Below are 26457 nucleotides of genomic sequence, written 5' to 3' on the forward strand. Positions count from 1 at the left end.
CAAGGCCTGCTTGGTGCTGTCTCATTTTTCATTTCTCAGGGATTTACCAGGTCAAACTGATCATGTTTGGCTGTATGGCTTTAAAATCTCATGTCATATCAACTAAATTTGAGCCAACAAGTCCAAACTAGAGTCCTTATTTTCGCCACTTTTAAAAGTGTCAATACACAGCTCTAAATTTTAAGAGACTCGTACCTTAACTATTCAATAACCTCCTTTTGCAATTTCATTCACATCTGAGTTGTTTTCACAGTGTGTTGTTCATGTATTTAATAGCCTCAGCATTTTTCACGTGAGTTGTTTTTGAAAAACAGATACAGGCCAAACATTACCCACTAATGTGTAACTTAAACAGGTTAGATTGTTACTTAACATGACTGATTAAAGGCTGTGGGAAAGAGAACAGTTAGTTTTTAAAATTGGGTGATAGGGGCGCTGATTCCAGCAGTGGACAGCATAATGGATAAAGCCGTTTCACCACACTTGGATTTAACTCTGGGCACTACTAACTGACCAGTCCCTGCTGATCTAAGATATCTATTTTTTTAAGATGCCAGAATGATGATTTTGTTACAGCTTTAATGTTACCATTGGAATTGAAAATGTTTGCGTTATGAACGAAAAGCGAAAGTGGGGCTTTTTATAGGTACATAATGTAGTTTGGGGGTTCCAGTGAAGGGGAGGTCCTGTGGCTCTGCTCATTTTCTATTGGAAACGTTACCACACGTCACGGCGACCACACAGCATCAACTTATCGGAAATACGGAGGAGGGGGGAGTACTGTAGGGGATATCGACGGCTAACAGCTAGCTGCTTCACCAGCCAAGGGATACAAGCAGCCCGTCTGGTAAGAATAAAACTGTTAAATATATCGCCAAAAGAAACCGGAAAAAGCACCGTATGTGTGGCTGCTTGCTAGCTAGCCAGCAAGCTAACTAACGTCCACAGCTGCTAGCTCTGCATGGTTTGGCTCGTCTTCCCCGACACAGCTGGCGAGGATCAGTCGTAGTTGGAGTTTGGTTGAGAAGAACAGTTTCCTCTGCTGAGTTTACATGATTAACTATGTTTTAAAAGAGTGGTTGTTTTTGTTTTGGGTAGCTAAACATGTCCACGTCACTCACACAACAGTTGAAGGATTCAACTTAAAACTAAGACCCGTAACGTTACACTTTACAGAACGCTTAAACGGGTTTAACAGAAACGATAGAAGACACGTTTACTCTGGTTTTTATTTGAAAATGTGCGTTATTAGTTGGCTAATCAAGTAATTATACAGCCAACATTGACAAAGCTAATGTTCGTTAATGTCAGCTCAATTTACGCTAACGGTACTCCCCTAAAATGTCTGCACAACTTTTAGCTAGTTAACTAATCCCTTTGAAGTTTGCTTGCCTCTCAAGTTAACCCGTTCTCTTAATACATCCATTAGTTAACCTACTTAGTTTTTATGTAACTGCTACACGCACAATAACGACACAATCAAGTTTTGTAATAACTTTAATGACAACTGGAATCTGCAAACCACTCTGTTTATTAATAGCTAACTAACGTTACTCATGAGTTGGCTAAATCTGGTGCGGCCACTGTTAAGATATCAAGGGGTGTTGTCGAACATTCTCATTGATTGCGCCATTCCATGCTACTTTGTCGTGTAAGTCGCTTGACTTACAGTTTAAACAAGTTTTATAGCCTCTATTCTTTCCTTATATTTTCATGTATACCCTCCTCAGCAGAACAAAAGGCAGCCCCCTCCCCCTCTGGACTGTCCGATTGATTGAGTCAATACTTGAGGAATGAGAGGACCAATGGAGAAGGCAGAAAGGACTACTCTTATTTTCCACAAGAAGATGGAGTACCAATAGCTTCGATGTAAAAGCAAATATGTTGGCCCATTTCTAAATTTATGTTTAACATAAAGTTAGCTTTATGTGCATTTAACTACGTACAGTCTCCCCTTATGACATTTGTACTTATCCTGTCTCTGTTAACTTAATTATAGGCAAAGAATAAAAGGTGCACTATCCACTGGCAGTTATTGCAACATCAAGGCTGGTTGTGATAATATCATGTGACAGGGTAATATCAACAATGTTTTTATTTATTTAAATAATTATAGAGTTTTTTTCAATTATTATCTTACACATGACAGATGTTTTTGAATCATCAGTCACCAAAAAATTATGCATAAAATTACCAACAAATTATTCCATTTGATATAGTGTTTGTTCTTTGTTATCTTTCTGCATTAGATATACCAGTGGAACCTGTTTAAATAGGCTAAATGTTAGAGGACCTGTGATGGCAACTGTTCTTTATTGTGTAACTTGTTGCTCCGGCTTTGTTGTGGGTTTTCTGTCCACATGGGGGTTTCTTTATCTCCATGGTTGCCATTGCTAAGTTTGCAACCCACTGCAAGTTACTGTGATTGGATAAGTGGCTCTCCCTGGTGGGTTGGGTATAGCTGGAGGTGAACACTACACTATGGAAACACTAGACTCAAGCAAAGGCAGAGAGATAAGAAGAAAAAGTGTGAGGAAGCAGGAGGATCATGTGTTTTTTCCTCCCTCTCCTCAGCAGTCTGTCCCAGCAGACTCAAATTCAAGGGAACAGCAATAGAGACATGTACCAGCTGCACCCACGATGAATGGCCAGGGCTCAGGATGGGTTACCATGACAAGGACGCTGGCACGCGTTGTTATGCAGACACTGCTTTTCTCAGGGCATGTTTGCACATTATTTCATTGCCTGGTCTTGCTTGGTTGTTGCTTGATAGAAAAGGCCTGCTTCTGAATAACGATTTTACCTTGAGTCTGCTGTATTATTATTGTTAAAGGTGATCTATTAAATAGCATTTTCAGGTTCATACTTGTATTTTGTGTTTGTACTAGAACATGTTTACATGCTTTAATGTTAAAAAAATACTTTATTTTTTTCATTCTGCCCACGGCTGCTGCACCTGTATTCACCCTCTGTCTAAGACGCTCTGTTGAAGCGCCTGTCTCTTTAAGCACCCCTCCTGAAAAAGCCCAGTCTGCTCTGATTTGTCAGTTGTCCGCATCTTGCTTCTGTTGTTGTTGTTGTTGTTTTCTTCGTACAGTTGCTATCTGGCTTCAGTGGAGGATACAGCAGGACTTTGTACCGTGAAACATACCAATAAAGGCTCATAAACCAAATATAACACAACCGGGCACATTTCAGTGACCCAAAATTGGGGTAAAATTAACAATATAGGCACCCAAGATTACAGGTTTCCCGGGGGGGGGGGGGTTAGCACGTAGCTACTATAGTTAGCAGTGCACAGTAATAGAGTATAGCAGCTTCTGAACCAAATACTACCCAACCGGACATGTTTCAACAATAATGTAATTCAAAATTGGGGAGAAAATAACAACATTGGGAGCCAAGATGACATCTTTCACTACCGTTAGCATGTAGCTACATGCGACCTAGGGATGCAACAATTATAGATTTTGTTGGTACGATCATAGTCTGAAAAATAATCACGGTTTCACGATTATTGTGCATTAATTAATTTCACTGCTAATGTATGAAATTACATGAACACTCTAGATTTTAATGTTATTTATTGCTGCCTTTTGAAACAGAAATAACACAAACAGTTTTGAATGTTTTGAAAATGATTATATGATCAATCATCAACCTTCTTATTTAAATTCATCTGAAAAGATTAGAGACTAGAGGTGAATCAGTCAAACCACAGACAGACAGTGCTGTCCTTAGGAAGAAGTTGGCCCTTTTTGGGCTAGAAAGGCCCTGCTAGCTGGTGTGTTTAAAAAGTTGGAGGAGCTGCTAGACAAGATGTACCTGTCACAGGGAGATGCGCAGCATGTTGCCAAGGAATAAATGTGATGGAGAGATCTCTTTGCAGCCTTATCTCCCACAGGGGATGAAGAGGAGTAAGTAAGTAACGTTAGGTGGTAACGTCAGTGACATGTTTGAGCTGTAGTGGAGTTTTGCCTCGTGCGAACGTAATGCTATCGTCAGCTCGCTCACTGTAAATGCAAATGTCGGCTTCTGACTCGTAAGCTGTTATCTGTAACGTTACCGTTAACATTAAACAGGCCAACGTTAGGTAACTGGTAACGTTAACAAACACTTAACAACAACGTTAACAAACAAAGTCGCTAGCAAGCTTACCAACTTGGGTTGAATTCCCCATTGCAGGTCAGGGGCTGGCTCTGCTCTGTTTTCCTGGTGTTGGCTTACTTTATGTAACGTTAAAAAATGGCAGCATTAAGATATTCCACCAAGGGGAGCCGTTGTGCATCACTCTTGTCAGTCAATACTCGCGTTGACCGGACTGCGGTCTGATGTGCCGTGTGTGTGTGCGCAAACGCAGTCAGTTAACACTCGGTGGCCACGAGTTACTATCTTGAGGCCTCAAGATACTATCTCGTGGCCTCAAGATACTATCTCGTGGCCTCAAGATACTATCTCGTGGCCTCAAGATAGTAACTCGTGGCCTCAAGATAGTAACTCGTGGCCTCATGGCCTCAAGATAGTAACTCGTGGCCTCAAGATACTATCTCGTGGCCTCAAGATAGTAACTTGTGGCCTCAAGATACTATCTCGTGGCCTCAAGATAGTAACTCGTGGCCTCAAGATAGTAACTCGTGGCCTCAAGATACTATCTCGTGGCCTCAAGATAGTAACTCGTGGCCTCAAGATACTATCTCGTGGCCTCAAGATACTATCTCGTGGCCTCAAGATACTATCTCGCCGAACACCGGCATTAAGCCGGCCTGCGGGGGCCCTCCAATGGCGGGTCACGTTTGCAAATCGGTCAGTGGAAAGTGTTGGAGAACCGCAGCTGCGTTACGGTAAAAGCTGTCAAAAGTGTCCGGCCGTGGTCTCCAGAGGTCGGTCTCACTGCCCCGAGACTCCTCGGTGCAGTTCTCTGGAGGCCTATGTTTTCAAAAACTGGGTTTCCGAAATCGTGCAGAAGGTGGCTGGGAGAGTGAGCCGGGCTTCTTACCCATTTAAAGTTTGAGAATAGGTTGAGATCGTTTCGGCCCCAAGACCTCTAATCATTCGCTTTACCAGATAAAACTGCGAGACTCTGAGCGCCAGCTATCCTGAGGGAAACTTTGGAGGGAACCAGCTAGGGGGAAGTGTCAGACCTCTGCCCGCTTATGGTGCACCTTCCCTGGGGTAAATTGAAGGGTGCTTCGGTGGGATTTTCTTCCAAGTTTTTGGACCGGGGAAATCCTCCCTGAGCTCGCCTTAGGACACCTGCGTTACCGTTTGACAGGTGTACCGCCCCAGTCAAACTCCCCAACTGCCACTGTCCCAGGAGCGGGTCACGCCCAGCAGGGCCGGGCGCTTGACACCAGAAGAAATCTTGTAGGCTGCATATCCATAGTCCTTTATAATTCTTCTTCATATATTATAGCCTATATTTATATACTTGTTTATTTACCAACTTCTAGTATTATTTATATTCCTTTAAATGTCTTGATGTGCACATCAACTGTGACACAAGAATTGTCCCCCGGGTTATCAATAGCATCAATAAAGATCAATGAAGTATTTCTGATTCTGATTTATAAGTTAGCCTATAGTGGAGTGTGCAGACTGGTTCATTAATTATTGAAGTGTTTCACATTTTTGGGGAGAAAAGCTGCTCTATTGTGCATTCTCCTTTTATATACACTTATCTTGAGGCCACAAGATAGTATCTTGAGGCCACGAGTTACTATCTTGAGGCCACGCGATAGTATCTTGAGGCCACGAGATAGTATCTTGAGGCCACGAGATGGTATCTTGAGGCCACGAGATAGTATCTTGAGGCCACGAGTTACTATCTTGAGGCCACGAGTTACTATCTTGAGGCCACGAGATGGTATCTTGAGGCCACGAGATGGTATCTTGAGGCCACGAGATGGTATCTTGAGGCCACGAGATGGTATCTTGAGGCCACGAGATGGTATCTTGAGGCCACGAGATGGTATCTTGAGGCCACGAGATGGTATCTTGAGGCCACGAGATAGTATCTTGAGGCCACGAGATAGTTATAATTCATTTTTTTTACAAAGTGGGACCACGGGGGCGCCGTAGAAATACGTTAACCTCATTATTTTTAAGCTCTGGTCACATTTAACATGAAAATCTGACGTAACATTATAGATATGACAGAAAATACGGAAAAGCACAATAGTTCACCTTTAAGGTTTGGTTTGTGTCGTTGCAGCCTAGTAAAGAAAAAATGATGCTGTTGCGTAAGAACCGTTTGCAGTCTGCTTACCACATCTGTCCAGATCAGTTTCACTCCTGTGTGTGGTATTGAATACCAGTTCCTAAAACTGTACTTGAGAAGCTTACACTCACAGATCCTCAATATATTTTTTCAGGAATGGCATAGACGAGTTATCCAGCTGTTTGAATTAGGAATGTTAATGATTAAATGTTGAACCATTAACATTGACAATTTTGACCGATTAATACTATCAGTTAAACAGTTAAAAGCAATATTATTAAAATAAAAATAAAAAGTTATATTAACGTTGTTGCATGATAAAAGAAACATAGATCATACAATCTATTTCTTAACTGCTAGTTACCTTGCTAGTGCTAACTTTGCACTAGCAAGTTGCGTCTTAAGCTGCTCTTTTATTTCTGCTCGTGGCTCTCCACTGGATGGTGCTCACACATGCCACTATATCGATGAGGACTGGCGGATTAAATCGGCTGTCCTTCACACGCAGTATGCCAGGCAGACACACAGCTGACATCCTTGCAGGTGAATGCGATGGAGACAGGCTCAGAGACATACATGCCGTGGACCCCTGTGGACTTGTGTCGGTTGCACAAGCAGTTCCAGGAAATTGGCTGCACGTGTCCACGACAATGTGTCCACAAAATGCAGAAAGTATGTCAGAGCCTCCCAGACAGGTGAACTGGGAATCAGTTGCCTGCTTGTCAGTTAATGGTTAATGATCAGTCAACATGGTTCGGCTATCGGTCAGAATATTTTCTAAATGTTTCCCCAATAGGGAAGCTTTTTTTAAATCCAACATAAGGAATTTAACCCTGTAGTCTAGAGGTAGGCTACGGTCTGGATTCCTAAACCTTATCTCAGTTATTAAAGATGAGGAAATGATAACATGGATCTATCATTGATTACTTAATGTTTCATGGCTGAGTGAAAGGAGACACAATTGATAAAGCTGGCAAGTTTCCTGGAATTACCTCTTTCTAACTCTCTCTTGAACTAACCATTTCTGTGCACATTTCTAATGGCAGAGTTTTTATTTCAACACCACAAATTAGTCTTTTAGTATGTTCAATGTCTGCTTGTACAATTTGCTGTAGATGTTGTGGAGATTGTGACACAATATTGAAGGTTGCCAGTGATAAAGTACACTGAGGACAAGGTTACAGAGGAGTATATTATTACTTTCATTCCATATTTTGTACCACAGTTCTGCTCGGGACGCTTTTTTAAATTTTTTTATCAGTGATGGATATAGTTACTATGTTACCTTGCTCTAGAATTTGTTTAATGTAAAACTGCTCACCACTAAATGGATGGATCTAGTGCATTTCACATCAAAATAAGCCTCATATATTCTTTAAATAGGCTATGTCTTTAGGATTGTTGACTTTGGTCAACAGATAATATGTGTCAGTGGCTTGTTGATCTTTACATTGTTAGTTCATTGCCTAACCTGGCCTGTGACACACATTCATACGGTTTGATAAAGTACTTATTGGACTTGGGACTGAACTTATCATTACACTTACAATACCGAGCGTAGCTGTCCTCAAGTTAGGTCATCCTGTACGTCTCATCTCCGGTTTTTCCTGCGTCCATCGTGTGTGTGCGTGTCAGTTGCGGTGAACTGAGCAGCAGCCCCGCTGCAGAGAGCCGACAGGATTGAAACAGCAGCAGCTTTCAGTGACTTTAGAGTGAAAAAACGTTACAGCGTACATTGATGTTAAAATGTATGCAGGTTGGCAGGACGGTCTGAAATGTTTTGTCTTTCGCTGTACGTTTTGTTGGTAAATGTGAGATGTTCGAGTCACGCACGTCTCGTCTTCATATCATAAACAAGGAAATGAATTTGGCGACGTAGGTATAAGATTTTAAGAGAGACGAATAAAATAAAAATAAAATTCTAAAAACTTAAAGTGAATCTCTGTGGGATTTCATGGACTTTCCCCACACTAACAGTAGTAGGGGTTTAGCAGATTTAACACAAAGGTCACACATTTAAGGCTGGAAAGAACTCGCTCATCCTCAATAGGCTGGCCTGGCACATATAGAACTGATGACACACTCAGGCAGATGTGAAAGCTTCATCCTGTAATGCAGAGCCTTCCTATATGCTTTAATGAGGTGGAGAGGTTAAGGCCCTTACCAGACACATCAGTCTAGTCCAGGTTTTGTGGCAAGCTTTTCTTTGCTCTATTTTTTGTACTTTGTAAAAACAACAACAATATTTGGAGCACAAGTGTTGAGCATTTCCATTATCTTGCAGGCACTGGCTCATGCCTCTGAAGACTTCAGAAATCAATAGGCAATACTTAATGGGTTTTGTTTCCGTTTCCTGCAGTAACGCTTAGCAGAAACGCTGCTATGAAATGAGTTGCTGCCAATTTTTAATAGTAAAATAGCATTGTATTCAAGCATGGATGGGCCACATCTCGAACCAGCTGCGCCTGGAACTTAATGCTCAGATAACTAGCAACTGTAAAATAACCCATGACAGGTAATAAATGACAATATCATTTGTGCATAAATGCTGCTGAACAGCTCTGGTTCAGTGAATGTGGTGCCTTAACAGTTGGACAAAGAAGAAAAGTGGTTTTATGTGTTGGTGCCAAGAGACTCAGTAGGAATGTCTGGTTAGGTAAACCTCTTCTGTGGTTACCCCCACTGCGACTTGGTTTGGCTGCTCGTTTATCTCCCTCTGGGGCTGATAAGGCCGTCAATGGGCTGTGCATGAGTGCTATGCTGTCCCTTTAGGATTTGAACAGCAGTGCATAAGCTATAAGTCCCTAGATGATCTAAATATAACTCATATCCCCTTTTATTTTCTTGTTGGCTTTTCACTCAAACCCCCATGCTAGCCCTCTCGGCTCCTCTTGCAGTCACTCGTGTGTGCAAGCATCTATGTGGACAAACTATATGTATGCAGTATTAATGCCCCATGGGCAGAACAGAAAAGGTCCCATTTGACGGCAGTTATGTGCCATCACTCTTTAAAGCACACATTGCACAATGTGGTAAAAAGAAAATAAGAGAAGAGCGGGGGTGCTGGGAACCAGAAAAGGCTCTCTTTGGTGTTCTGAAGTATGTTATGTCATGCCAAACCTGCCTCTTTTTAAATTCTAAATGCAAAAAGGAAGGATATCCGTGCAGGAGAGACAATAATGTCAAAAGAACATAGTGTAACAAGACTTTTGGCGACACTCCCTCTCCCCCTTCAGCTCCTCTTCGTTTGCTTTTTCCCTCTCTCTCTTTGGTTCACTCCTCAGTCTTTTAGCTAACAGAGAAGGATTCGTTTACATCTAGTCACTGGATCTCTTTTATATGCGTGTTAAGTCAGTGCCTGAACTTTGTTGAAGAAGGTGCCTGCTACCAAGTTCTCTTACAATATGGCCCCCAAGCATTATAGCAAACCAGACTCATCAGTTCTCCCCTTATTATAAAGATATACATTAGGGCTGTGCAATTAATCGAAATTTAATCGTGATTATGATTTCGGCTCCCAGTAATCACAAAGACTGAATAATCGAGATTAACAATTATTTAGCTCGTTACGTTTTGCAAGTAAACTCTTATTTTCTCTTGTGTTCTGAATGGGGAGTTTTAAGGCAAAGTTCACAGTTGTAGGTGTTTTCCACTGTTTTTTTTTTTTTAAGTTCAATAATTGCAACATCTTTCCAGAAGTCAACAAGTAATCGTGTTTAAATGATTGTGATTTTAATATTGACCGAAATAATAGTGCAGGGCTCGACAGTAACTGTTGCCCGGTTGCCGTACGGATTTTTCCAGACGTCAATGGGAGAAATTAATGGGAAATTTACTTCCGGAACCCAAGGTCTCTCGGAGGAGGGGCGGGACTGTTGAGCTCTATTTGCAACCAATTCGTGGCCTCTGGTTGCCCTCTTTGGCAACCACCTGTTCAATTGTGTTTTTCTTAATATATAAAAACAAATCAAAACTTACAAAATTGTAAAATTTCAAAAGAAGACAATATTTTATTTGGATGTCTCCGTAAACACTACGTTCGTGCGCAACACAACATTTCAGCTGTCGTAAGACCGCTTTCCACACACACGCGTTTATCGTGAAAAGATAGCTTCAGGCAAAGAAATGTTCTGTTCACGTTAACGGCATATGTTAAAATCCGGTGCTAATATGGCACTGGTGCCCGGTATCTACCGGACGAAATTGCAACGTGGATTTCGGTGCCTTACTGCATGTCACGCTAGTAAACACTAATAACACGTTACACTTGGCAGCAGGTACGTTAGCTAGTAGCTGGATTAAACAGCTAAAATGCTGACAGCTAAACGGTGTAGTGTGACTGCATTTCACTGTAGAGGATTCCAACAGCAGGACGTACAACCATGGATGTATTAAGAGAACCGCTATGAGCTAAAAGACAAACTAGCACTGGTCACTGCTGCTGTCGGAAAAACTAAACGGACGGGACTAAATGTTGCGTTTCATTAAAACTGGGGAACCTCGTGGTGCATTCAATGTTATTGTAAAATACCCTTTTCTCATCTGTTCTTCTCTTTAAACAGCAATTTACTGGTGAAAGAAGTAATTATTGTTAAAAGTTATTATTACATTTTTAATAATCAGTTAAACCCCCCCCTTTTTTTTTTGTGCTGATCCGAAAATTGATCCGGTCTGTGACTCAAAACCATGATCTTATCCGTGGGTTCTGTTTTCCTTTGCACCCTAATTTGACAGGAATGGTAGTGCTGGGCGGTATGACCAAAAATTTATATCACAGTATTTTTTAAGATTCTGGCGGTTTCACGGTATATCATGGTTCTTTCTTTTGCTTGACTGGGTCTTTATATAGGTTTATAATGGCTTATTTTACTATCAGTATTCAGTACTGTCAGAAGATAAAAATAAACATTTCAATGTCATCATGTTTACTAAAAGTTTTGATTATTAAAGGGTTTGCTTGGCTCCACAACAGGAAGGAGAATGCATGAAACAGTTACAGAATTTTTTTATTGTGCAAAATACAAAGTAGTAAAATAAACTTAAATTAAACAAATACACATACCAACAACTTTAACATGCTTCCTTTTCAAAACAAAATAGTTGTAAGATTGCTGTTTCAACGCTACCTTGACCATAGGTAATGTTTGGTTGTTGTAGAAAAGTGGGCGTAGCTCCGCTGTCAGCTTGCTTCGGTGTTGTTTGAATAACGTTAGGTTTGGCGGAAGTATTTCGGCGAGGCAAGACATCTTAAATCCAGTATTTTAATCATTGCTCTGAACTTGTCTTTCTCGACAGTCTGTAGTGGGACCGTAGGTGGATTGTTATTGCGTTCATTATGGTGCTCTGCTGCATGCTTGAGGTGACAGGTCTTAACGTTAGCACGGCCGAGTAACGTTAGCGCGACGAGTAGTCTACAGTTAGCACCATTTTTTAAAACCAAAAACCTCCAAACAACAGACACAGCTCCTCTTTTTGGCTTCTTCTGTGTCATCATGTTCTACTAGTTCTGCAGCTTCGATTTCGGAACTTTCAGTGTCTATCCTATCCATCTTCACCGTAATGTAACACCAGAGCACTACTGTTTACCCTGCGACTGGAGGCGTGACCATGCGTGTTTAGAAGCGCAACATTGAAAAGGGTCCGTCTGACACAGTGTCGCACGGCAAACGTTGTGTAATCAAATACACCAGTGTGACGGTATATTAAAAATTCATATCATAACGAAAATATACACCGGTATTCGGTGTGAACCGGTATACCGCCCAGCACTAAGGAATGGGAAATTATATTGCAAGCCATTATCTCATTGTTTCATTATTAAAATTAAAAAGAAATCAATTGCTCCAAATATAGGCAGTTTAAAACATGGCAACCGTATTATCAATTTGGGCAAACATAAGCTGATGCCTGGTTGCCAAGCCGGTAACTGGAGCTGGGCTATTATGGAGAAAATCAAATATCCCGGTATTTTTGACCAAATACCTCGATATCGATATTGTGGCGATATTGTGGGGTTGACAATTGGTGCTTTCACAAAATATGCACACAATGAGATTTTTGATAAATAATCATCAGTTATGTTGATATAATAACTATGTGGGTAAAGGCAAATAATGGAACAGCTAGAACAGTCTGGTGTGTTTGGAAAATGACATCACTCTACTGTAATGCAACCTTTAAAACCAGGAACAGACAACACTTGTGTCATATCAGGATATTACGATATCCAAAATTTAAGACGATATCTAGCCTCATATATCGATATAATATCGATATATTGCCCAGCTCTACCGGCAACCACTTAAAAAAGTTAGCGTTGAGCCCTGTCGTGATTATATTTTTTTCCATAATCGAGCAGCCCTAACATACATATATCTCATTACAGATAAATGTGACTCTGGAATAAGGGAGAAAAGGAAGGAGTGTCAGAAAGTTTAATTCAGTCCCTGCGGGTTTTCAAAATGCATGAGTCTTAGTCATGTAGCAGCTTTCACACCACATTGATCTTATCAGCCATGTTTTGTCCTTGAAAACATGAGAGGTTTAATCATTTATATTTATCTAGTGAGTTTGAAAGACCATGAACCAGTTAGTAAGTCTTTGTCATATTTTCCAGGTCGCTGCTTTTTTAGTTCTCGATCACATCTCTGAGTTGTGGAGTTGAATTTCCCTGCTGTGGGATTAAGTCTTTATGGCATGATCTTTATAAACCATATCCATCGTCTATGGGGTTAATATAGAGGCCAGGCAAAGTGAGAGGGGTCAATCTCCCATCTGCTCACAGTTCCACATGCAGATGAAAACCATCTGCAGCAGCAAGCAGAAGCTTTCCTCTTCTTTTTGATCCACATATCCCTTCAGAGAAAAATCTTTATTATCCTTGAACTGAAAATCCTGGCTGTCATCTGTCAAAGCAAAATGCAGAAATACATAGATACTACAGATCAGTGAGCATGAGTTTGTCAGATGTCATCAGTATATCAAGTAGGCCATGGGTTTCAGTTGTAGTTTTCACAATTTAAGGTTTATTTCCCATCTTCACCGAGGGAACAGGAATGTGATGACACTGCTAGACTTTTTACCAGAGTCCAATTTAGTTTCCATATGATTTTTTTTTTATAAAACCACATTGCATTGCAGTCCTAGTCTTACAAACTAGATATGAAATATAGAAGGAACATTTTATTGTTTGTCATAATATCAAGACTGGCAATGGAAATTAATTAGGCTACTTGCAATGCCACATTAAGGGTAGGCAGTCGTCCTCCCACCATCTCTTGTCGGAGCACTCAGTCTTTTTTTTTCGATATTTCGTCTTAAGTGTCACTTTTTCCCTGTCTCTCCCTTAACAAGCTGTGTGTAATGAACCTGTTTTTGACTGAAAGACTACTGCAAACTAATGCATTGTTTTTCCCTGTGTAATTAGTGAGACATGCTCTAAGGGCTGAAGATGTCAACACCATACTAATGATTCAGTGGGAATGAACCTAACTGGCATTAAAACCGTGCACTCTGGGCTTATATATCACACATTAGCCAAAAAAAAAAAGACATGCGAGGGAAACAAGCCTTCTTTCACCCCAGAGATGGTATAGGGCTTTATGATTTCAACATTAGCTGTTAAATTCAAGTGCATTTGGGAGACATTGGCACCTTTAATTCGGTCTAACAACTTTTAACAAATCTTGACTTTTGGGAATGAAGTCTAAGCTGTAGAATCATTTATGGTGTTATGTATTGGTGAGAGGTTGGAAGCTACCATTAGCTATTTTTATCTATCCACGTCTCTCTCATTCTCCACCAGTCTCGTAGCATTGAGTGGGATTAGGATTAGTGGTCTGAGTCTGGCTTCTTTAACAAGCACTAATTGATTTGTGACTGAGGATGTGTTGGACACTGCAGCGGACAGCATAAGAGCAGGGTTAGGGGTTATGCAAGGTCTGCAAACACCACATTGCAGCAGCCTGCAGCAATAGGGCCATTGAGTTTGTTGGCTCTAGAACTAGGAAGTTTCATCCACACGGCAGTGCACGGCTTCCCGTCTGCCATCCACTTTGGGCTGCAGGCCTCTCTTTGGGGAGGCATCTGCACTGGAGCCCATGCTGGGCCTGATTAATCAAGGCTATCCAACTGTGCTGGTGAGTCTCCATGTAAACAAACAGTTCAATTGTTGGGCCTGTGTTGCACACAGTCAGTCATTGTTTGTGTGGGAAAACCATTATGCTGTAAGCACAAAATTGCTGATGTCAACAGTTTGAACCAAAGGGCGTACGTCAATGTAACAGTTCCTCCTCCTCTTCTGTGTCTTGTCTTTCAGAGCTGTGCTGGAGTGACTGATCCTGATCATCCAGTGAGCCTAATGGCTGTCGGGCCAGGCAGCTGCTTGAGGTGTCTCGGAGCTGGGGACTGCATCATTATACAACAATAGCAATTGGAATCAACGCTTACCCTCCTATTCCTCCATCGCCTCCCCCATTTGTTTTTCTCTCAGCCTGACTTTCGACACACACAACCCACTGACTCCTCCCACGCTAGTCATGGTCCACTCCCCCTGTTTCTCCAGCCAGTCAGGCAGTGAGTTGATGGAAGCTGTGTAATCCTCTGTAAAGTATATGGCCTATAAGGCTGCATATCCTCCCTTTTGTTATGACGGCTGTTGTTGTTGTGGAGGCCTCTCTCAGGAGAGCACATGAGGGAGAACAGAAGGCAGCATAAAGCTCACAAAGGGAGAAAGAGAGAGAGAGACACTGACGCTGCCATTTATTTGACTGGAGGAGAATGAGCTTCACAGGGCAACGGATGGAATTCACTGGGGGTCAAACTACATGATGTGGGACTGGCATTACCACCCATCGCCAATCACAAATTGGACCGACAGTCCACTTTGGAGATATTTGCCACATAGTGGCCTGCAGCAAGGAATGCAGTGAAATAGAGAAAAGTAGACAAGAACTTTTTTCTTGGGTTACAATATTTTTCTATTTTTCCTCTCCTTGGTCTTTTTCAATTGCAGCATACCAAAAGTGCCTTTTTGTCTTACTTTTTGTCTTTTTTTTTTTTAATTATCTAGCACTATATTCATACCACAAATTAGTGCTTGTAACCTAACTTACAGTAACTATCACGTGTGTTGCCATATTTTAGGAAAGGTACATAGTATATTTGACTTTGTGTGGGCCACAACACCAGGCTCCATCAAATACACAGTTAACAATCATCACTTTTTGGAACCTGAGAGTCAGGTTGTGCCAGACCGTGACCTTCTGCGCTGTCTTCTCCAAAGCTTTTGTTGCTTTGACGACGCAGAGGTGTCGCCATGGTCAGTATCCAGTCCAAATGGCGCTACCTGTTCATGTTCCTGGGCATCCAGCTGGTGGTCATGGCACTGCTGTCCCGAGAGGGATACCAGAAGAGGGTTTCCTACTTCATCCGCATCTTCCGCAAGCCTGACACCACTGGTTTGACAGGCCGCAACCACACAGCAGCAGGCATCGCTGGAGGGGATGTATATGCCAACCTCTCCCACCTATCCAAATCTTATAGCCATGGAGATGGCATGCCCTACTGCCCGAAGACGTCCCCTCTTATAGGTGAGTGGTCTTGCCTGCTTCTGTTTCATTTCATCGTACCTGATCAGACGTTGTTACAGAAGGTAGAACACACTCTCCTTCATACGAGTAAATCTCTGAATGCTACATTGATTTATGTTTGTTAAACTTGCCTGCCTATTTTCCATAATTAAATATAGTTGTTATTCATTAAATATTGTCTCTTCACCATGACTATGAGTTACTGATAGCAGGTGATGGGTCTCTTTGCAAATAAATACTGAGATATATTGTTTATCGCCATTCAGCCGAAACATACCGAGATATGGTTTTTGGTCCATATCGCCCAGCCCTATATTATGCTGTGCTCTTAGAAGTTGAGAATTATATTTTCACTCTTTCTCTTGTTCAGCAGCAGCAATGGCACCCAAATGCATCACAGTGGTACAGCTGTAAGACATTTCCATTTAGCACAACAAAGTTGAGCCAACACTTGTGTAATGATAGCTGCTGGCCATTGCACTACTGGAAATACTGCCTGGTGGTGTTGGATTGTGGTAGTTTGTTGTAGTTTTCATAATCTGCTCTCTCTGATATACGGTTTAAAGCTTACAGCTTGCAAAAAAAAAAGTAGATTGAGGTGCAGTTTAGGCAGGTTTGGAAACTTGAACAAACTAAAACTTTCTTTGTTTACAGTGGATGTACCGTAAATTTGCTTTTATCGCTGATGAAAACTGATGCCAAAGTGAAAACATATCTCTAAAATGAGCTCTGAATGAAGTAAGGGCATTGTCTACCTTTTGTATTAATTCTTATCAAAAAAGAATTAAAAGGTAATTGAGATATTATCGAATACGATACCAGGAACTGAACAGAAACCCTCTGGAGTTTCACTGAAACTGGTTTAGCAAGGGGAATGTGGCTGTTGCACTGACACAGATCATGTGGATAAGCTGAATGGGACTTTACAGTCTGAATTAGTAGAGGTCTCATTTGATTTTTTTGTCACCTGTCAGCATTGATTTTAAAAACGCATAACGAAAAGAAGCAAGTTAAATAAAAATTCTGACAAACGGGGATGGGCAACCATATTGGGGACCCATGCACGATATAACAGACACTGACAGACTCAGTAAGACAGCAGGCTAAAATACTCTACTGACCATGTACATCAATGTAGACAATGATGTGGAGGCAAATTAGCAACCACGAAGAGTAATTATAGTAGCAGCAGTTAAATTAAATGGTTGATGTTGTGATCACAATTATCAGTCAAGATGATTAGTTGTGATGCCCCTTTTTAAATTTGGTGATTTTGAACATCTGTCAGATAGTTTTTAGGTTTGATGTTAATCTGTCAGTCGAAATAGCAAATGGCTTGTTTTAAAAAATGTGCAGATCAATGCACAATCATAGTTAACACATGATCACACATGATCAGTGTTAAGACTGCTCTTTGCTGCTTGAGCCATTGCTTCCATAAGGAGGAAAGCTTGCGTTCCTTTACTTTTAACACATTTGCCAGACATTCATTTGTTTTTGTTCATTTTAACAGAATGAATGACAACGTGCAGCGACTTTATATTTAACTTATAGGTAACCTACGATCTCGACCTTGTACTGTAAATGGCAGTTTGCTAAAATAAAATCTTAGCTCAAGGTCTACTTACTGGCCTTTTTTCTCCAGAGCGTTCAATCTTGCTCTTCTTATCTCCATTTGCTCAAAGACAACTAAGCAAACTCCATCCCCTGATGAAGAAAAGTGCGATACGGTTGAAAGCTTTGGGGAAAAGGTAGTAAGTGGATCTTGTTACATGTCCTGTATTTGTGATTTGTTACACATTACCTAGGCAATCTGATCCTGCATACGTTTTATTCAGTATGACTAGGATGCACTGTCAAAGCAGGCTTAGTTTTCTGTTTTCAAGGTTTTGCCCTCTGCCCTTTCATTCCCACATTAGACACGGCATTTGACCCCCGTGTTAAAATGCCCAACTTTACACCAGAATTACACATGTTTAAAGCCTGGTACAAAACCTTATTTTTTTGGTCTGAACGAACAGTTATTTATATAATAATAATTTATTCTATAAAATGTCATTGAATTGCGAAACATTTTAAAACCCCATGGTGACATCCTCAGATTGCTCGTTTGTACCACCAACACTCCAAACAGATATTCAAATTTCAATCTTACAGAGCTGACAGGGTATCTGCCGGTCTTGAAAAGTTTCCTTTTAAACACAAAAAGGCCTTAGAAGGTAGAAAACAAGTCCTAAATTTAATTTACTGTAATCATAAATATTTTTGTCTTAGTAATGTAAGTTCTAAAATGTTTTTGTATCTGATTGTGGGCTTTTGGGATACACCTATAAACTAAAAGTGGGATTGTTGCGACAGTGTTTTTGAGGCTGTTTAATCATTTTTTGTGGAGTTTCAGTCAGCACCATTGTAAATTTAATTGTTCAATCGCCTTTCAATCATTATATTTCAGTGTTCATGTTGTTTCCCATATTCATTGTCATTGCCATTCTGACCTAACAATAGTGCTGCCATTTTTATTTTGAATTTAAGACAGGGTCTATGCCGTCCTAATTTAGGATTCCTAATTTGGGAAATCCTTAAATTAGGACGGTTCAATAATAGATAAAACAAAAATCCTAAATATCATCCTAAACTGAGATAAGATAGGATTACCGATTTAGGAAGTTTCTGTAATGAGACCCCCCTATTCTACCATGTTTCTGTGTCTTAAGTGACAAATGGGAACAACAATTTTTGAAATTGGTCCAGTATTGAGCTAAAGCGCAGTCTAACGTTACTGAAAGCACTTGTTTTTGCCACTAACAGGGTTATATTGCTATCTGTGTGTGTGTGTGTGTGTGTGTGTGTGTATTGTATATTATGTGTATATATTGTATATGTACGCGTTATTTTGACAGCCCTAATATAAATATATATATATATATATATATATATAAAAAGACATTGTGTTCTGAGATCAGGCAGCAACAGGTCCCACTCCTTACAACATAGCAATTCACTCTCCTCTACCTGCTGCCCCTCTATCTTTCTCCTTGTCCGCTCTTCAATTTGTAGTAGCTGTTCATCCGTATACTCTGGCACAAGTAAACATGGGTGACCATCGAATTCAAAGAACCCATCCAGCAACAAGTCACCTCGCAAGATTTCAGAATGAGACTTCTTCATTTCTCCATATTGTTGTTAGACACTTATAATAACAATCTGAGTCTGCCAGTAGCAAAAACAAGCAATAGTGGACGTACATTGACAGTGTGCAATTGCACCGTGCGATTACATTGCAGCCTGGTTTGCAGCTGCATTAGTCACTTAGACACAAAATCAACAAATACGGGGCAGGTTAAAAAATACAGAAGTTTCCATTTAAATCTAATAAAGAGCAAGTCTCATAACTTGTTTGGTACATTTACAAACACATCCAGCTCTGTGCCAGCATCAGGATTTTCCTTTCCAGGAATAAGTTCAGTTCAGCATATCGGGTAATTTTAAATGTCCCATTCAAATCATAGCCTCTATTACTATAACCAGATTATTTGCCTTCACTCGAGTAAACGTATCTTGTTTCCTACTGGTAATGACAGCGGGCCATTTTACTGCTCACAGGTGGGCCAATACACGTCAGCTTTCCATCAGGGCTCACTCTAGCAGAGGTTCAGAGGAAAAATCCATTGGTGGTGCGCGGAGGACGCTACAGGCCGCCCGACTGTGAGGCGAGGCACCGAACAGCCATCATCATTCCCCACAGAAACAGAGAACACCACCTTAAGTTCCTGCTATACTACTTGCATCCTTTTCTGCAGCGACAACAGCTCAACTATGGAATTTACGTCATTCACCAGGTGAAACACACGCAACCAAGTCATGTTGGCTCTCATAAGGGGCCTGATGGGTGGCACATGAGGCCATGTGGCAAATGTCTGTGAATACTTCATGTTTGAATTGTGAAGTTTTGTGAGTAAAATCTGAATCTGCAGCGTAACCAGTTAACATTTCTCTGTCAGGTAAATGTAGTAGTACAAAGTTTTCCTCAGAAGTAGAAGTACACAGTCAGTAGTATACAGTGGGTTTGCATATTAAGTGCTTTGTGGGCCTTCTGTAAGTCATTTTGTGGTGCAATAGTTCTGGAGAAAGCTACAAGCAGCAATACCACAGTCCAAGCTATCGGGGCACTGTACTAGTACACTAAGGGAAGAGTCAAAGGGTGAATTTTTTTTTTTTTGTTGTTGGATATTTACAGCTATCATCTAGTTAATATGGTCTGTATGCACAGTAGAGTTTAGATTCTCGGCCCAAGCCCGAGCCCGACCGGACCTCGGATCGGGCTCGGGCCGTTATTTTCTGCCGCATCCTCGGGCCGGGCCAGGCACGGGCCGGACCCTTGATCAAGCAATTTATTTTTTTTTTTTATCCATTACCTTATTATCCTATTTGGGTGGGGAGATAGCTATGCCATAATCAGAAATATTATATATATATATATATATATATATATATATATATATATATATATATATATATATAGGCTATATAAAAGTAACAAAAGTGTACAAAAGTTAGGCTGCAGTTACAAAATGCAGCACGTGTCATGCGCGGAGTCTCCTCCTCTCGCACGCATCACACCTAGAGCTTGAAGATGTAAAGAAAAAAAGAAAAACAGGAGAATTAACTTTGAGCAAGTGTGAAGGAAAGTCGGAGGTATGGAAGCAGTTTAAACAAGTCGTGGGCAGTGACAACAATATGTTGTTCATCATTGTTTCTTTTTTTTTTACGTTTCTTCATTCAGATCCACTTGCGATCCGTTCCATTCTAAACAAACAGCGCAGTTTACATGCTTCGTCCTTGTTGTATTATTCTAAACAGATTTCTGCAGTTCAAACAACTCTGAATTGTAGTTGAGAACGTCAGTTATAACGGCCCACGTATTAAAAAATTGTCGGGTTTAAATCGGGCTCGGGCTCATAATTACAGTTAATGTGTCGGGCCTGGCTGGGCTCGGACGCAACGTGCTCGGGCTCGGGCAGGTTCGGGCTTGATTTTTTGGGCCGATCTAAGCTCTAATGCACAGTGAATCTTTTGTTTGGGATCCACTACAGTAGAGGCTAGATGAAGAGTGCCCTCTAGTGTCACTGGATGTGCATGTTAGAGGATGAGAATGCTCAAGTGGCTTAGAGGGTTTAATCTCCTTAGCTGCTTGTAACAATTCGTTCATGTGTACTTACTCCTCAGCAGTTTATCACTTACACCTCTTGAGCTGGATTTGTCATAATGTTGAATCTGGCTTCTTATAATTTGTCTTGTCTCAGCTCGGAGAATACCTCAAAATAAATCTAGTAGGTTGATAAACGATTTTGTTAGTATGAATCGGGGAATTAATATCTGAAAATATGACGCAATATTAACATTGTGGTAGAGGTGAGCAGTATATCTAGGCTATATTTATCATTCACTGGTAAATCTTATCGTATCATGGGATTTCTTTATATTGTGAATCCTACTCACTTTTTTTGTGTATTTAAACTATAAAGAAAATGTCCGTTTTAGCCATTACCATATAAAAACTTGAAATGTGAGATCATTGTAACACTGCCTGCTCTGACATCAAGTGTCTGTGTTTTCTCGGCAGGCGGGAAACTACACTTTCAACAGGGCCAAGCTGATGAATGTGGGTTTCCGGGAGGCCATGAAGGAGGAAGACTGGGACTGTCTCTTCTTCCACGATGTGGACCTCATTCCAGAGGACGATCGCAACACATACGTCTGCGACTCCAACCCCAAGCACGCGGCCATCGCCATGGACAAGTTTGGCTACAAGTACGTCCTGTCTATTCTGTGAATGTCCATTGACTGTTTTGCTCTTCATAGATGGACCCATAAGCACATTCTATGTTCCACATTTATTTGGACTAAACACTTTAATGCTCTCCAGGCTTCCGTACAAGATGTACTTTGGAGGAGTGTCAGCTCTGACTCCACTGCACTACCTCAAGATGAACGGCTTTCCCAACAACTACTGGGGCTGGGGTGGAGAGGACGATGATATTGGAGTCAGGTGAGAATAATTCAGGCCAGATGGGAGGTTCCCCTGTGATTTTACTGCATCCGTAGCCAGTCAGACATTTACATTCTCAGTTTTCAAGTTCTGCTTAAATAATGTCTGCACTCTGATTAATCTGATCTACACTAAATATTAAACACTAACCAAAAAAGCTTTACCCCGAGACCAATGTTTTGGTTCACGTCCCCTTGAATCACATAAGGCGATGTGTGTAACTTAGTTGGACTTTGTAAAAGACTGACATTTGTCTCTCGTCTCTCAGAGTGTCTCTGGGGGGGATGTATATCACTCGTCCATCCCTGAAGGTCGGCCGTTACAAGATGATTAAACATAAGTTGGACAAAGGCAATGATGTGAACCCAAAAAGGTATGGTAAAAAAAGTTGATGCATTTGGTTTCATGTGGAAAGTTTGAAGCAGCAGATCTGAATTTAGTTTGCACGCAGACTCAAAAAATCAGAAATGTGTTAAGGTTAAGGGGACAAACTCTGCAATGCTTAATCATAAGCAGAAAGAGCAGAATAACTACTACTTGCTATGTTATTGTTTTTACCATACAAGTAAAATGCAAAGATACGCAGCCTTTATTATTCACACGGCTCTGTCTTTGCTCTCCATTTAAAGGTTCAACATGCTGGCCAAGACGCGCCAGACCTGGAAGTTGGATGGGATGAACACAGCTGAATATGAGACAATCTCACGGCAATACATGCCCCTCTACACCAACATCACTGTCAACATCGGCACTGAGGCCGGCCTACATCCACCTCCACCAACACCACATGCCAAAGCTGCAGTCAAAGCACCTGCCGAAGTCCCAGCAAAAGGCTCAGCCAAACCCCCTGCCAAACTCAAAGAGGGCCACTCAGAGAAAAAGTCTACCCTAAGAGACCGCTAATCATGTTTCACTCTGCCATAACTTCAATGGGTTAATCCCATTAGTAAATGCTGTAGGATGGTGGTTTTCCTCCTCAATCGCCTGGAGGTTTCTGCCCATTTTAAGCTTTTTCGGCAGTTTGTGGAGGAATTAGTTTGTGCAGAGTCAACATCGTACTGCCTGCGGACAGTGGGGCACTCATTTGGGTGAGGAAAGCGCCCGATTTATTGAAAATTAAAACAATTGACCTGGATTTCTCAACTGTGAGGTGATGGCTCTCCACCTACCGGTTACATCACTGATTCTTCTTCTTCCAAGGGAGCCACAGTGAAGAGTGAAGGGTAAAAGTTGGACTCTATGAGTTTATATATCTACAGCGCTGTGGTCGCTGGTTAAACCTTGTGATGCCTTAGAAGCTTGTTCTTTTTTTGTCTTTTCACTCATACCTTACATTATTTAGAATATTGAGTTTAATAGAGCAGTAGCTGCAATTTCCAGCAGTCGCACTCATTTTTTTCCCGTCTCAGCGCCAATGAATACACGAGTGAAGGAGACGGCCCCCTGTTTCCAGTTGAGTGTGTGAAGCTGCTACAATGAGTACTGAATGAAAGAACTCGACAGATTTGTGTTATTACTCTTTCTACTATTACTGCTTCTGACATAACAGCGCAAGTATCCGATCTGTCTGCAAATGTCTGGGGTCAGAGATGCTGATCTATATCGGTTTGGTACAGAATGTGTATCAAAAGATACACTAAATCGTTTTAATGTTTTCAGTTATGGATGCTGTACATATAATTTATGTTCAGTGGAATTACCCGTGTGAATGAGCGTAAAGTGAAAACATTTTAGTTCTGTACACCAAGGCCAGGGTACAGTTCTTCTATGCGGCATTATTGCGTTCAGTTCAGCCTTTAAAGCTTCAGCATATCCAATATCTACTTTCAATATCAACTTTCTTTTTTGCGTGTTTTTGCCTTTATCAAACAGAGCAGGTCTTGGTGACGGTTATCAGTCTTCTGCCTTCAGATGAACTTGAGATTCATATCAAAATGGAGTCTGTCTTGCTTAACATTTCTTCATATGTATGTTGATTATGTGCAGTGTACTATATATCTCATGTAAATGTGCCCCACCAGAGTACTGGCTTCCTCCCATAACACTTTAAATGCAGTCAATCTTTATTATGTATCTTTTGCCCATCTCCTGTCCTTAATCTATACATATCGTTGAGAAATGAACTAGAAAAAGCATTTGCTCTGCACAAAAGTAAAAACAATTCACTTCTGCAACATCATGTTTAGAAGTAGAGATTAGTAAATGCTTTTTTCCAGCTCACGGTACTGTAGCCAGATTTAACCATGTAAACAAACGGTAGCTTGAGCCCGAAGCACAACATGACAAATCTCTGTGATTGCTGTTGATGGGCAATAGAAGTTGTTTTGCTGTTATCACAAGAGAACATTTAGCATGTTTTTTTTTTTTTCTTCAGTTCAATTGAAGGATTATGTCTTTTGTTTGTGTTTTGAAAAATATTTTGTGACATCTTGATCTGATTTGATCATTTAAAAACCCACAAAATAATGTGGTGCATTTCAAGTTGACATATAGACGGTGTGAGGTTTCAACCCAACACCAGCAGTGTGTCATTTTGTGAAATTTGACTGAAATCTGAGATATGTTCCCTTTAGCAATGTTGTTATGCAATTTATAGACTCGCCTATAAGGAAACGTGCGGTTTCTTTCTTTTTTCTTTTATCCTTTTTTTATTCTTTCAATATGTTTATTTCAAAACGCATAAAACAATTTGTCACTTGGTGTAATCTTCAATATTGACCCAGTTTCTCCAGAACGTGACTCTGAAAGTCAGTTCTTTAATGCATGCGTAGACATCTGCCATTTCCTTTCCACTTGTGCCCATCTACTGCATGTCGACTCTGCGCCCTCCTCTCCTCTTCACTTCTCTCCACTCTGACAGATTTGATTGTAAACACGAGAAAAAAGAAACGGTCCCTTCCTCCAGTGAGAGTGAGAGTGGCTGTACTGGCAGGTGAACAGGCTAAAACCAAAGACAACTGCATGGAAAGCTGTGATGATGGATAAAACATTGTGCGTGTGTGTACAGCATACTTCTTATGTTATGATTTCGGTAACACTTAGCATCTTTTAGTTCTGGGTTCAAAGAATCTCAAACCAACATGTATTCAGATTTCCCAAAATTTACAAACCACAGATGAAGAAAACTTGAGGGAATGAGAATAGTTCATGATGATTTGAGTGATTTCTTTTTCTTTTTTTTTTTTCAAACTCTGTACTGTAAACATTTTTTATCTTTGTGTCATTGTGGTAATCGTCTGCTGAAATGGACCAGACGAGCTCTGAGAGTGGTTGCCTGTGATTTTCAGAAATAGACTATATACTGTATTATCATTTTGATGTGAATACATATTCAACTCCTATGGCCTTAGCAACACACAATACTAGTATTTCAACACTTGGTCACTAATACGATAGCATCTTTATATCAAGGCTAAATGTGCATGGCAATGAACCCATTAGTGAGGGAATGTACTGAGCATAATGTGGAGATGATACATGTCAGTGCTTATGTAGAAAATATGAAGCATGCTGTGTTGTGAACTGGAAACTGTCTTATTGTGACTGTAAATGCAAGTTTCCATCTGCTCTGTTGTCACTAAATCCCAAGAGTAGAGCATTTTTTTAACAAAATGGTACAAAGGAAGCATATATTCCCAAAGTCACAGCATACAGTCTCTATCATTTACTCTTAACACTTGACCTGATATTTTGGAGGTTTTATTTGAAGCTACTTAATGTTTGATTTGACTCCGTTCTGATGTAGATAAGCTCAGCTGCAATAGAAAGCAGCCTTCACAGGGTAGTACTGAAGCAACCGAGGGCAATGTGACTTTGTGGGTTATTTCTGCTCTCTTTATGAGTTCTGCACAGTCCAGAGTGGCCTTAAATTCATTAATAAACTGATTATTCAAATGATTTTGTTGTTCTGTATCTTAAAACAAAGTTGAGCATGGGTCAGAAGCAAATCTGCATCCCAATACATACAGTACATGGCAAGTGCAAGCAAATACAAGTGTGTGTGTGTGTGTGTGTGTGTGTGTGTGTATATATATATATGTATGTATGTATATATGTGTGTGTATGTATATATATATATGTGTATGTATGTATGTGTGTATATATATATATATATATATATATATATATATATATATATATATATATATATATATATATATATATATATATGAGAGTCCTTTTAAGTTTTCAAAAAAACAAATATTTGAAGAAATCTACATACTTCTAGTTGCATTTCTAAACTTTTCAAAATGTCGGAGATCTTGGAACATTAAACGGACCATCTAATCCATCTATAAATGGCAGGAACGTCTGTGTGTTATGCGCATATCTCTCGAACCGTTAGTCCGATGGATTTCAAACTTGACAGGTGTCCTGCTACATGCTTGACGTTGTTTGGATTAGAAATGCAAAATATATCGTCGGTAAAAGAAGCACACGTTGGCGTTTGCCACTCCCCCTCTCACACAGAGAGGGTCGAAGAAAGCAGCAGAGCTTTGGCAGCTAAAATGTGAAATACACCTCAGACCCACAAAAATGTGCAAAGTAGCACTACTTTGGACTGTCTTTGACTTTGAATAAACAAACAGTTCCCAAATTTA

At 40.5% G+C, this 26457-nt stretch overlaps 1 protein-coding gene across 1 annotated transcript; it reads left to right on the forward strand.

The window, feature by feature from the left end:
• Positions 1–648: 648 nt before the first annotated feature.
• On the forward strand, positions 649–25753 carry si:dkey-199f5.8 (beta-1,4-galactosyltransferase 3). Its single transcript, XM_031313804.2, has 7 exons — positions 649–847; positions 14535–15807; positions 19411–19646; positions 21431–21618; positions 21734–21856; positions 22125–22229; positions 22486–25753. The coding sequence occupies exons 2-7, from the start codon at positions 15534–15536 to the stop codon at positions 22757–22759; spliced, it is 1200 nt and encodes a 399-aa protein (XP_031169664.1). The 5' UTR covers positions 649–847; positions 14535–15533; the 3' UTR covers positions 22760–25753.
• The last annotated feature ends 704 nt before the right edge of the window (positions 25754–26457 follow it).

This window comes from Sander lucioperca, chromosome 10 (genome assembly GCF_008315115.2).
Source record: "Sander lucioperca isolate FBNREF2018 chromosome 10, SLUC_FBN_1.2, whole genome shotgun sequence".
NCBI lineage: Eukaryota > Metazoa > Chordata > Actinopteri > Perciformes > Percidae > Sander > Sander lucioperca.

What these genes read in the sequence shown, in the direction of transcription:
- si:dkey-199f5.8 (XM_031313804.2), top strand. Translation starts at nt 15,534, where the DNA reads ATGGTCAGTATCCAGTCCAAATGGCGCTACCTGTTCATGTTCCTGGGC. An exon ending in GAATTTACGTCATTCACCAG is followed by an intron (nt 19,647 to 21,430) that starts GTGAAACACACG and finishes TTTTCTCGGCAG; the next exon opens with GCGGGAAACTACACTTTCAA. An exon ending in GACGATGATATTGGAGTCAG is followed by an intron (nt 21,857 to 22,124) that starts GTGAGAATAATT and finishes CTCGTCTCTCAG; the next exon opens with AGTGTCTCTGGGGGGGATGT.